Source organism: Thalassophryne amazonica, chromosome 4, assembly GCF_902500255.1.
Source record: "Thalassophryne amazonica chromosome 4, fThaAma1.1, whole genome shotgun sequence".
NCBI lineage: Eukaryota > Metazoa > Chordata > Actinopteri > Batrachoidiformes > Batrachoididae > Thalassophryne > Thalassophryne amazonica.
In genome coordinates this window covers 25,366,175-25,379,984 of record NC_047106.1, presented here as the reverse complement: position 1 = coordinate 25,379,984, position 13,810 = coordinate 25,366,175, and the positions used below count along the sequence as shown (strand labels likewise).

The window sequence follows — 13,810 nt, the reverse complement described above, 5'->3', positions numbered from 1 at the left end:
GGGACCACTCCTTCCCAAGGCGTGCTCACAGGCGAATGACGTAACTGACAGGCGTGGAAAAACTCATGCATGCGCACGAGGGTTCAAGCATGTCTGACGTAAAAACATATCAATGAAATCCATATAGTTTTTGAAAAAAATAAAAAGGACCGTTACTTTATTGACAGACCTCGTAAACAGATATTCATGAAGAAAAGGTCCAGTGTGGCCAGATTATTCAGTTTTATCTTCCAGTGGAATGTGTTGACACAGCCTGTCTTCACAAATCTTGATTAAAAAGTTGGGCTTGGAATAGAAGGTATAACAATTTGGAGCAGATTTTGATAAAATGGTGGAAGCAAAATATTTTTAAACAATGAAAAAAGGTGTTTCGGGCTTAGTGGAGGTATAATTCAGTTTTTGTCTGTCATTTGACTGAATTGTCGAGTGAATCCCAAGAATCTGGAAATTCAAAACTCCTGACTTATACTTGAGACTTTCAGTACTATTTTTGTATAAAAACACAGATATGGGCAGATGTTATGTAGCACATCAGACTGAAGCATGTGACATGTGTTGACTTGGTATTTGTGTCCAGATGTGCTGGTGTCCTACTGGAACAGAGCCATTCATCAGGAGATCTCAGACTTCTTCAACATCCTGGAGTAAGTGCTTGTCTTTATTGCAGTGTTACCACGGTTGCTTTCAGGCTGATTAGTAATGCTGTTCACAAAATGAAAACGGCAGACACAGACGGAAATTCATGCAGGCGAATGAGGAGGGAAGAAATGGGAACATGGCCAAAAGGGAACAGATGAAAATAATGGCGCAGTAATAGGGATGGGGTGGAAAAAGAGTTCGCATTTCCAAAGAAACCTTCCAATCCACTGCAATAAATTAACTATTTCCTGGATGTGTCAACAACTAGAATAGTCTGTTACAGCTCAGTTTTTTTTTTTTTTTTAATATTGATTTGACCCTGTGTTAGTAACTTACACAGTGCACATAAATACCTGCAAAGCTCAACTTTAGACATTTTCTGTTTTCCTTCCCCTCAGACTTTGTCTTCAGCACTTCAGGTTTCTGGGAAAACGCCACATAGCCAGGTGAGTCAACTCTGCAGTGCAGCTTCCACAGTCAAGAAATGGACCAAGTGTCATTTAGATGCATTTAGAACTTGGGCTTTACAGCCACGGGGCATCAGCTGCAAGGCATATTCCAACACTTCAACCTTGAAACCTGTTAAGTACCCACAGCCTCCTGACATTAACTCACTTGCACCACATCTGTGCAGTTATCCAGACCTGCACAATTACAGACAATTAAACTCCACGTACCGGAATCCAGGATTTTCCTCATGGAGGTGTGGAAATTCTTTCATAAGAAAGTCCATTGTTTTTTTATAGTGGGTAGCTCACTACACTGCAAACTGCAGCTACTAGATTTTTAGAATGATATTGCAGTCTTCATACATGTCAACCTATACAGATTGTCCGTAAATTATACCGATTTTTCCGAGTTTCAGACTCATACGGACGTACAAATAAAGTCTTACGGATATTCAGGGTTTTCTGTTGTAAATTTAGTTTTTTACTGTTGTTTTTCTATCGGGCAGCCGTCCACCATCTTTGTACTCCTCATAGAAGCTGTGTGATGACGTGCGCAATGTGAGCATCCAATCGGAATTGGTTCACTGTCACATGGTTTTCCAATATCCGATCGTAGGGCAGAGTCTCAGATGGTAGGGCCAAAGATTGTTAGGAGCAGTGATGTGTTACTCTGTGAGTTCTTGTTTCTGTAAAAATAGAACTGTGTGACACTATATTTACGGGAAATATATTAAGTTTGTACAAAATACCTACAATGTACTTGTAGACATTGATTTTATTGACAGCAAGCAATTTTACTGTGGAGCAAGAGGATTTAACTGTGGAGGACTTCCACCATAAAAGAGCCCATGGAGATCCATGGTGTTAGTTATTAAAATATGGACAAAACCCCAGTTATACCGCTATGCGGTTGTGTGTACTGTAATAAAACTGATTTTGGTGCGATTTAGGAGGTTATAAGGATTTTGTGTTGATTTTATGGATTTTATCACTTGGTTATACAGGTGGACCCTCATAGGGGTTGACATGTATGAGTCTTGGAAAATGAAAGAATGAATGTTCAATTTGATGCAAGTATGGAAACGTGGACTCTGACAAAATGAAGCTAAAAATCTGATCTGTAGTCCCACTCTTTCCTGAAATTCAACGAGGGGGTGATTTAATTGGGGTCAGAAGTCAAAAGTGGCATTTTCAGTCATTTTGAGGATGAATGTGAAATTGAAGAAAATACAGACTTAGGTATATGAGTAACTTGATGCCACAATATACTTTCTAGCATCAGTGATGGTTGATTTATTTGGGGGTAATGGTGAAAAGAGACACTTTCAGTGACTTTCATTTAGAGCCTGTTGGCAGCCAGGAACACAGCCTTTAGGTCTGGGGACGTGGCACTCTACAGCACCGCCAGAGCTGATCTGAAAAAAGGTATCTGCAAGGCCAAGGCAGCATACAGAAGGAAGATGGAGGACTATATCAGGAGCAATAATACCAGACAGGTGTGGCGGGGTGTCCAGCACATCACCAGCTACAAACCCAGCAACTCCATGGCCGCCGAGGGTGAATCTTCTCTGGCAGAGGAGCTTAACATCTTCTTTTCCCGCTTTGAGGTGACACCTACATCAGTTCCATCTCAGACGCCTGCTCACAGCAGTCACACACTCATGGTAGAAGAGTGTGAGGTGAGGCGGGTGATGAGAAAGGTGAACCCGAGGAAAGCTGCAGGACCTGATGGAGTGGCGAGTCGGGTGCTGAAAGATTGTGCGGACCAACTGGCTGGAATCTTTACCAGGATTTTCAATCAGTCCCTGTCACAGGCCACTGTCCCCTCCTGTTTAAAGTCCTCTATCATTGTCCCATTACCAAAGAAACCTTGCATTAGCCCCCTTAATGACTACCGCCCAGTGGCACTAACACCAGTTATTATGAAGTGCTTTGAGAAACTGGTGCGGAGTCATATCATTTCCTGCCTGCCAGCTGATTTGGACCCTTTTCAATTTGCTTATAAAGCAAAGAGATCTACGGAGGATGCTGTTTCTACAGCACTTCATGCTGCGCTGACCCACTTGGAACAATGAGGGAGCTACGCAAGAATGCTCTTTGTGGATTTCAGCTCAGCGTTTAACACCATCCTTCCACAACGTCTGGTGTCCAAGCTGGCAGACCTTGGACTCCCTCTACTCACCTGCAGCTGGATATTGGACTTTTTGACAGACCGCTCCCAGAGGGTCAGGCTGGGTTCCAACATCTCCACTGCTCTTAGTCTTAGCACCGGCTCACCACAGGGCTGTGTGCTTAGCCCGCTCCTCTACACTCTTTACATCTATGACTGTGTCCCTACCCACCCTAGTAATAAGATAATAAAGTTCGCAGATGACACGACAGTAGTCGGACTCATCTCAGACGACATAGGAGAGCTGGCCTACAGGGACGAGGTGGAGCGGCTGGCAGAGTGGTGTTCAGTCAACAACCTGCTCCTTAACACAACAAAAACAAAGGAGCTTGTTGTTGACTTTAGAAGGAACAAGTCTGACATCCAACCACTTTTTATTGGGGGGTCTGTGTGGAGCGGGTGCCGGTGTTCAGGTTTCTCAGCATTGAGCTGGAGAACAGCCTGACATGGCGCGCCAACACCAAGGAGCTGCTGAAGAAGGTGCAGCAGAGACTGTACTTTTTGAGAATTCTCAGGAGGAACAGTCTTCCTCAGAATCTGCTTCTCGCCTTCTATCACTGCTCCATAGAGAGTGTGCTCACATATGGACTGTGTGTTTGGTATGGCAGCTGCACATCATCAGAGAAGAAGGTGCTACATAGGGTTGTTAGGGCAGCAGAGAAGATCATAGGCTGCCCCCTCCCCACACTGGAAGACATTTACACGTCCAGATGCTGCAGGAAGGCAATAGATATTTCAAAGGACGTCTCACACCCTGGACATTGTCAATTTCAGTTCATGCCATCAGGCAGGAGATACAGAATATTACAAACCAGAACAAACCGTCTAAAAAATATTTTTATCCAAAGGCAATCATGGCACTTAACTCTTCAAGGTGAAATAGTATGTTCAGTATGCAGTACATCTGGTGGCAGTCTTTTTCACCCAGTGCAACCTGTGACCGTACCATTCCTGTCCATAAACAGTGCAATTTGTTTTATATTTTTTCTTTTTAGATGTTTTATTCCTGTTCATAGTCAGTGCAATATGTTATGTTTTTAAACTATTTATTACTCTTAACTCATGAGCCGAAGCACTTTCAATTTCGTTGTGACTTTGTAAAAAGTAACATTGACAATAAAGACTATCTATCTATCTATCTATCTATTTGGCTGCTCCTGTTAGTTATGGTTACCACAGCAGATCTGGGATGGACCACATGTTGATTTGGCACAGCTTTTATGCCGGATGCCCTCACAGATACAACTCCGTAAGGGCATTGTTTGGCAATGCACAAACATTGAGTCATTTAAGTATCATGCCAAACTACATTTTCTTACTTGTTAATATTGTATTACGTGCAGTTTTATTTTATCTGTTTTATTTGTGGTTGCTGTTTTTATCCATACAGGGCCACATTGTAAAACAGGTGTTACCTGAATTCTGTTAACCTGTACAAATATATTTTAAAGAAAAATAAAAAATAAATAAACTCCAGATGAACATGAAGAATGGGGCACAGATGACCTCAAACCAGGGACTTTCTATTTGATAAGGTAATGCACTCCCTTCTACAGTCATTTTTGGGATAAATGTGTCACTGGATCAAATAGAAACTTGGGGTCCATTAAATTAATCTGAAAATCTGATATTTAACCTCACTGATTCCTGGAATACAGTGAATGGTGATTTAATTGCAATCAAAGGTCAAAACAGACATTTTCAGGGTATATCTTTAATTTGAGTTGAATTTAATTAAGCTGGAAATCTGCCCTCTAACCTCAAGAGTTCCTGAAATAGAGTCAGGGTAAATCTTTAATGGGAGCAACAAGAAATGTTGTGTCTCTGAGTAAATTAAACCCTACATTTCCTTTCTAACCTCGGTGGTTCCTGACATCTGAGTAGTGGGTGATTTAATTGTTTTCATGGTTATGCTACAGTTTCTGAAAAAGTCTTCCATTCGAGCCAAGAGAAACAAGTTTCCGATAAATAATTTTGCACCCAAATTAAGACTTAACTAATTAAGGCCAGTAGCTGTTGAGATGTAGTATAACATGCACAGAATCATTCACATGCACATTCAACTGGAAAGGCTGAATATCCTTGTCTGCAGTTGTGCAGTTGAAGTAAATGGACAAAAATGCCTTTTCTCACAATGTTGAAAGGCAAAAGTGAAAAGAGTTCCTACATCCACTCCAAACTCCAAGTGGATTTTTTGTTGTCCATGCCCCAGCCATCCGCCAGATTTCATGAAAATCAGTCCAAATGTTTTTTTTTTTTCCTTTGGAGTAATTCTGGTGATAAATAAGCCAGCCAACAGACAAAGGTGAAAATGTAACCTCTTTTGTTGGCGGTAATAACGTTGCAGACATGTCAACAGCTTATTAAGACAACACACGCATACATAATTCATACAATTATATGCACGTGTGCAACTGCACAGAGATTTGCAAGTACACAAATAAATGAAAGCAAATCAGTCAGGCACAAACACTCATATGTGTTCTGAATGCATGTGCACGTTCAAGGATGAGTATCAAGAGGGGAGGCGGTGAAGGAAGGAAAGAGAGAGAGGGGGAGGTGAAATTCCTGGATCCTGCTGCTGAGAGTGAAGCTGGATTTTGTAATGTTTGCAGTTGGCAAGCGTGCATGTGTGTGTGCGTCTGCACCCGGCTGGAGCTGAGCCACAGGGATGGAGAGACTCCTCTATCTTCTGATTCCTGCAGGCTAATTAAATTAGCCGTCTATTTCCTTTCAGCAATAAGATGCAGAGATGTAAGCCAACAAAAGGATGGCAGAACACACTGCTTTGCTGTGTGTGTGTGTGCGTGTGTGTAAGTATGAAGAGAATAAAGCCCGGCTCCAGCTCTCATATGTCTGAGCCGAGCTGCTTAACATTCATCTGGAATGCCAGGCCGAGGGGGACTCTCAGTCCCACAGCTGTGTCTGCGTCTCAGAGCTCTTTGATGCCCGGCTGAGTCACTCTGGGCACCTTTTGAAGTTTAGAGGTGATGAATTAGGCCAGAATGTGCAGCCACCTTGCAAGATAGACAGATATTCAGTCAGACACCACTCATTAAGTTAACCAGTCATAAACCGTGCATGTCAAGACTGGTGCTTGTTCAGTCATCTCCGAGTCCACCATCCCATCCAGGAATCGATCATGAGACCATTTTCCTTGCCACGATGACTTAACACTGAAATGGAGTTTATGAAAAAGCTCCATTTTCAGTGAAGTAAAACTCAGCTTGGGTAAGGATGAGAGGCTAAAATGCATAAAAAGCCACCCTACGTTTTCCAAAATGCCCATGCACAGTATGAGTCGTCAGGGCTTTAAGTAAATGCTGTGAGAACAGTCAGGTCATGTAGAAATCACTGAAAACATTCATTTTTACCCTCCAGATGAAGAAATACATAATAATTATAGAAAAAATACATGAATAGAAATCACATTTCATACACTTCAACCGTCACTGTGAACATACCCAAAGTTGCAGTATTTCCTGCATGTTCAAATTTGCTGTTTTGGTTTCCACTACAGTGCACGCCTCGTGCTCTCCCTTCCTCTGCTGATAATTAACTGTCATATTAACTGATGTGCTGCATTAAAGGCCCCATTATACACAGTGCATCTGGAAAGTATTCACAGCATTCACACACTTATTCCACATTTTATGTTACAGCCTTATTCCAAAATGGAGTAAATAAATTTTTTCTCTCAAACCTCTGTTCACAACACCCCATAATGATAACATGAAAAATCTTTTTTTTTTTTTTTTTTTTTTGCGAATTTATTAAAAATAGAAAACTAAGAAAGTGAATGTACACAAGTATTCACACCCTTTGCTCAATACAGCAATTACAGCCTGAAGTCTCCTTGAATATGATGCCACAAACGTGGTGCACCTATCTTTGGGCAGTTTTGCCCATTCCTCTTTGCAGCACCTTTCAAGTTCCATCAGGTTGGATGGGGAGCGTCAGTGCACAGATCTCTCCAGAGATGTTCAATCAGATTCAGGTCTGGGCTCTGGCTGGACCACTCAAGGACATTCACAGAGTTGTCCTGAAGCCATTCCTTTGATATCTTGGCTGTGTGCTTAGGGTCACTGTTCTGCTGAAAGTTGAACCCTCGCCCCAGTCTGAGGTCAGGAGCGCTCTGGAGCAGGTTTTCATCCAGGATGTCTCTGTACATTGCTGCATTCATCTTTACCTCAATCCTGACTAGTCTCCCAGTTCCTGCCGCTGAAAAACATCCACATAGCATGGTGCTGCCACCTCCATGATTCACTGTAGGGATGGTGCCTGGTTTCCTCCAAACATGAGGCCTGGCATTTACACCAAAAAGTTCAATCTTTGTCTCATCAGACCAGAGAATTTTGTTTCTCATGGTCTGAGAGTCCTTCAGGTGCCTTTTGGCAAACTCCAGGTGGGCTGCCATGTGCCTTTTCCTAAGGAGTGGCTTCCATCTGGCCACTCTATCATACAGGCCTGATTGATGCAGAGATGGCTGTCCTGGGTGGGCAGTGAGGGCCGAGACAGTGCAGGTTTTCCTTGCAACCAATCACCTCAGCAGGTGGGTTGCTGATGAGCTTCTCGGCTGAACATAAACACCTGATTACCTCCGCCAAGGAGGTTATGTTTTCACCGGCATTTGTCTGTCTGTCTGTTAACAGGATAACTCAAAAAGCTTTGAACACATTTGACCCAAATTTGGTGGAATGATGGAAAATATTTCCAGGATCAATCGATTAAAATTTGGTGATGATCCAGATTAAACTCTGGAATATAGCATAATGTATTAGTTTGCCCTTTTGTGAATCCACATACTTCGATATTGATATGTGGCATGGCGGAGATATGCGCTCTACCGAGTGTCCTTCTAGTTGTCAATAAAATCACCTGCTGAGGTGATTGGTAGCAAGGAAAACCTGCAGTGTCTCAGCCCTTCATGGCACATGATTGCCCACCCGTTCTAGAAGGTTCTCCTTTCTCCACAGAGGAATGCTGGAGCTCTGACCGAGTGACCGTCAGGTTTTTGGTCACCTCCCTAACTAAGGCCCTTCTCCCTCGATTGCTCAGTTTAGACGGACAGCCACTTCTACGAAGAGTCCTGGTGGATCCAAGCATCTTCCATTTACAGATTATGGAGGCCACTCTGCTAATTGGGACTTTCAAAGCAGCAGAAGTGTTTCTGTACCCTTCCTCAAGACAATCCTGTCTGAGGTCTACAGAAAATTCCTTTGACTTCATGCTCGGTTTGTGCTCTGACATGCACTGACAACTGTGGGACCTTATATGTAGACAGGTGTGTGCCTTTCTAAATCATGTCCAATCAATTGAATTTACCCCAGGTGGACTCCAATTAAGCTCTAGAAACATCTCAAGGATGATCAGTGGAAACAGAATACACCTGAGCTCAGTGTTGAGCTTCATGGCAAAGGCTGTGAATACTTATGTAGGCATGATTTCTTAGTTTTTAATTTTTAATAAATTTGCAAAAATCTTAAAAAAAACAAACAAACCTTTTTTCACCTTGTCATTATGGGCTATTGTGTGTAGAATTTTGAAGGGGGGGGGAATTTCATCCATTTTGGAATAAGGCTAACAAAATGTGGAAAAAGGGAAGCACTGTGAATACTTTCCGGATGCACTGTATATGCAGCTTAATTGGAGTCCACCTGGAGTAAATTCAGTCGATTGGACATGATTTGGAAAAGCACACTGGCAAAGGTGCATCAACAAAGTATTGAACAAAGGGTGTGAATACTTATGAACATGTGATTTCTTAGTTTTTTTTACATGCACTGTACATTAACAAATGGCATTTATGGTCACATTGATTTCATGTGTGTCATGTACTACAGTATATGTAGCTTTTGTTTACTGTGTACATCATTTAACACCTTGATGCCATGTTGCATGTTGTAAGTGCCTGTTTGCATGTTCTCACCTGCGGCTGGCTGGACTCCACCTGCTGTGTGGCTGCTTTGAATTATGAGCTGCCTGCTTTCATTAGCTTATCTTCCTCAGACAACTATGAATGTTGGCTGTGTTTTCTGAGTGAACCTCGAAAAAAAAATCACAAGAACCTGATGGCTGTTTGTTGGGATAAATTTACAAAACTCATTGCTGCTGTATTTGGCTTCATCACATCTCCACATCTCAAATCCTTTGTATCCCACTAATGTCAGTCTTAAACCTGTGCTTTCGCCTGACAATCCAAAAGGTATTATAACATCAACAATGTGTTATACCAAGTACCAAAATGATGGTTCTTCTGCCTAGTTGTGAGAGTCTGGCTGACTGGAACTGAATCAGTCCAGTCCTGTCCATAACTAATGGGACAGTGACCATTTTTTTAAAGTTGTGTCTCTGAGTTATGGCCCTTTGTATACACAGTGCTCACATTTAAGTAATAGTTCTCAAAAAGTGAATGCAAGAAAGAGACATAATCTGAAAATCTGGACTGTCTCCTCCCACAGGAGGGAAGCCACCAAGACACCCAGTGATAGCTGAAGGAGTTATATGTCGATACAAGAAAACAGATCAAATCTAGGCTTGTGTCTTCCATGTGCCTTCTGGGAAACTGTCAGTAAAATTTCACATGTTCCTTTGAAGAAATTCTAAATACAAATTTGCACTATGCACAGTTTCTCCAGAGAACCATCCATGACAACGTCCTTTGTAACATTCTGCAACTCAGTGGATGCAAACAGATTAAAGTCATACAGATCAAACACAAATGGGAGACTCCTGTTTTGTAAAATGAGTGGGGAAAAAAAAGGTGGTTAAAGTGCATTCTTTGAGTTTTTAGATGTGATTCTTTTTTGAATAATTGTTGTGTATTTCTGGGAAACCTGAGGCCTCTGGTTCCTGATTTTCCAGTTTCATTTCTCTACTGGAAATACTGTGCTGAAACTCACTTTTAAACTTGTTTCCTTCATCTTCATGGTCTGTTGGCGCTTTTCCTTGATATCCTTGTAATAGTTGTGTAAAAATCCTTGAGTTTGATCCTTTTTCAGTCTCCATGCAGAGCCATCCAAAGGTTAGCTGTTTTTTGGCTTCAGTGGAAAGTTTTGTCGTGAAACAAAGATGCTTGTGACTAAACTAATGCTAGCTTTTATGTGATTGGCTTGTGAACAGGAAGCTGGCAGCCGCAGTAAAGCTGGCCCAGTCCACCCAGGCTAACGGCACCTTGAAGGGTTCCAACCAGAACCCCCACCCCTCCCAGTCCTCCACACCGTCCAGCCTCCTCCCACAGTGGTAAATCCACCTCCACCGGGAATACACAACACACATGAGATCTTGAATGAATAAATTATCCTTAAACGGGCACACCTTCAAAATTTGGAGACGAAAATGCAAAAAGATTTTGATTAAATTGGCACATTTGTGTTCTCTGCCCCACCATGTGTTCTGCCAACACGGATCACATCTGTGTTAATGTTAGAGCATATAAAGCTCCAACACATAGTCATAACCCAACTCAAAACATGCTGCAAATTTGCAGTCAGATGGAAATGCTTAAGAAGTTTTACAGGACAGTGTTAGTCGCCAGATGTCTCATTGCCAATGTGGAGAAGAAACTTCATCATTGGGGCAAAGCAACATCTCCCATCCATAGGAGTAGTCTATGACTTAAAGTGTAAAAGGTTTCTTACCAACTATAAATCAAAATAATCTTTATACACTAAGAGGTAAAAAAATTGCCAAACTGTCTGCAGGCCAACTCTGAGTAGAATCATGCCTCAAACGTCTGTTGTTCTGAGTCAGAAGATCAAACTGAAGTGGTGTTTTAAATTTTTTCTTAACTCTACATACCTGAATTTAGCAGCAGAGTTAAACCAGCCATGTACTATATACATCTATGTTATTACATGATTCACAGAGGAAACGCTAAACACAACGCACAGTGTGCTCTGTGAGTGTTTTTGGGTGAACACAAACATTAGGGATGAGCGGTACACCAGTGTCATAGCTATCACTAGTGTGATAGTGCACCATGATATGGATTGCGCAATACTGTCAATCAATTTCAATTTTCAGTTTTATTAATTTATACAGTGCCATCTCACGACTCAAGGCGCTTCACACAACAAAATTCATAGCAGCACAAAGTGAATTAAGATTGAAACGGGCACAGTAAAAAGGTAAAACATAGTAGAATAAAAAGAAATGACAAAGCAAACATAAAAACATAATAAATGAATGATAAGCGAGTCTAAAAAAGTGGGTCTTCAATCTTGATTTAAAAGTCTACACCGTGTCGGACTGCCTTATAGAAGCAGGTAGATCTTTCCAGAGAGCAGGGCCACGGTAAGACAAGGCTCTATACCCCACAGACATTTTATTTACCCTTGGAACACACAGAAGTCCTGCGCCTTGGGAATGCAAGGGTTGTGCCGGTACGTAGGGCTTGACCAAGTCTGCCAGGTAGGAAGGAGCCAGTCCATGAACAATTTTATAGACCAGCAGCAGAACTTTAAAATCCAATCTGGCAGAAACGGGAAGCCAATGAAGGGATGCCAGAATGGGTGTAATGTGGTCAAACTTCTATTTTGTGTCAAACGTCTGGCAGCAGCATTCTGCACTAATTGCAGACCCCTAATGCTGGACTGCGGCAGACCAGAAAATAAAGCATTGCAATAATCCAATCTAGAACAGATAAATACATGTATCAGTCTCAGCATCAGCCATAGACAGGATGGGATGAATCTTCCCAATGTTTTGCAGATGGAAGAAAGTGGTCGTCGTAATATCGCTGGAGGTCAAAGGACAACGTAGGATCAAAAAGTACCCCAAGATTCCTCACTTTGTCCGTATGATGGACAACACACCAACCCAAACTAATCACCAACTGGTCAAATTAATGCTGATGGATGGCTGGACCAAGAACCATCATTTCAACACTGTGATGATGCAGAACACACGTGCCAATTTAGTTTACTTTTTAATACTCCAAGTAAAAATAACACAAGCAATATAATGAAAAATAATGGCAAATATCCATTCATTTTGAGCAAAAGAAACATTTCCTCGCAGCTCTGATCAGAGCCACAGATGCAGGTTCACATTCATCCTTTTGTTTTTCCCCCAATGTCAGAGTCAGTCAGAACACCTATTAAAATACTTTTCTTTTGGGCATGAGGTTGAGGTTCTCTTTATTTAATGTGGGTAACCAACAGAAGTCTCAATGAAGGACTTATTTCCAGAAGGGCCCACGGCATGTGTCTCTCACTCCTCCCCAGCACTGATATTAAGAGTGCCAGTCGGGAGCGTGGCTGCGATCAGGAAGCAAACGCGAGTTGCTGGGCTCCCAGTCCAACATGCAAGCTGTTACGCCACCACCTCCCTGGCATAACTCATTTTCACAGTAATTTTCCAACCCAGTCTCATTTTCCAACCCAGTCTCATTAGATCATAATACCACCGTCAGTCTAACCCTTAACCTAACGCCCCATGGCAGGTCCATAAAACAGCCCAGTGTCACGGCAGTTTGTGATCTGTTACATCATGATACCCTCATAAAAATCTACTTCATTTCGTGAGGGTATCTTGATGCAATAGGTTACCTCACTTTATGTGATGCCACCATGAACCGCCATGAGACTGCATTGTAATATTCAGTGACACCTAGTTGTCATAGAAATGGTTCAACTGAACCAATTTCAGTTCAATTTACACAATTCCAGAAAAATTACAGAACCTCCAAAACTACTTAAAAAAGAAAACAGCAATTTATATTGTGGAAAATAGCGTTTCACAATGCTGGTTCAGAACGCTTCCGCCAGACGTTTGACATGTAGCAGAAGGTCTGAACATATTACACCCATTTTGGCATCGTTACACTTGCTCCCTGTCTCTGTGAGAGCAGATTTTAAGGTGTTGTTATTGACTTATAAAGTTCATGGTTCTTGTTCATGGACTGGTGCCATCTTATCTGGCTGATCTGGTGGAACCTTACGTGCCGGCCTGGGCTTTGCAGTCACAGGTTGTGGGACTTCACTGTGTTCCCAGGGTGAAGAAGTCAGTAGGTCAAAGAGCTTTTTCTCATCGTGTACCCATCCTGTGGAACAGTCTTCTTGTGACTGTGAGCCAGTCGGAGTCCGAGGACATTTTTAAGTCAAGACTTAAAACCTACTTTTATTCTCTGTCTTATAAATAGTTTTTATTTTTCTGTTTTATTCTTTTACTTCTGTTTTTAATTATGTATTTGAATTTTTTTTAATTCATTTTTAATTATTTATTTAATTTTATATTGAATTGTTCTGTGTGAGGCGCCTTGAGATGCCTTTTGTCGTGATTTGGCACATTATAAGATGATTAATTGAAATTGAAAATACGGTAATAAAACACAAGGTTAATCTCAGATGTCTGCATCACTCATGTCCACCACTATTTAACCCAAACAAAGTTTGATCTCACTTGTGAGAGGAACATTATGGTTGATGTTTGCCTCACAGCAGGTGGATTGTTCCTGGCACACTTTGTACAGAGCATAAAAATTTTCAAGAACCCGTGTCATTTTCCTCCTACAATTCTTGAATGCGTCTCTCTAAGGTACCAGGGGCAT

The 13,810-nt window shown here is 41.7% G+C and overlaps 1 protein-coding gene across 1 annotated transcript in view; it reads left to right on the top strand.

Annotated features, from left to right (window-relative positions):
- Positions 1-13,810, top strand: part of dock10 (dedicator of cytokinesis 10) — a 140,477-nt gene that overhangs the window by 109,043 nt on the left and 17,624 nt on the right. The window contains 3 exon segments of the mRNA XM_034169275.1: positions 578-644; positions 1,038-1,085; positions 10,381-10,500. Of these exon segments, the coding sequence (XP_034025166.1) occupies positions 578-644; positions 1,038-1,085; positions 10,381-10,500 (235 nt within the window).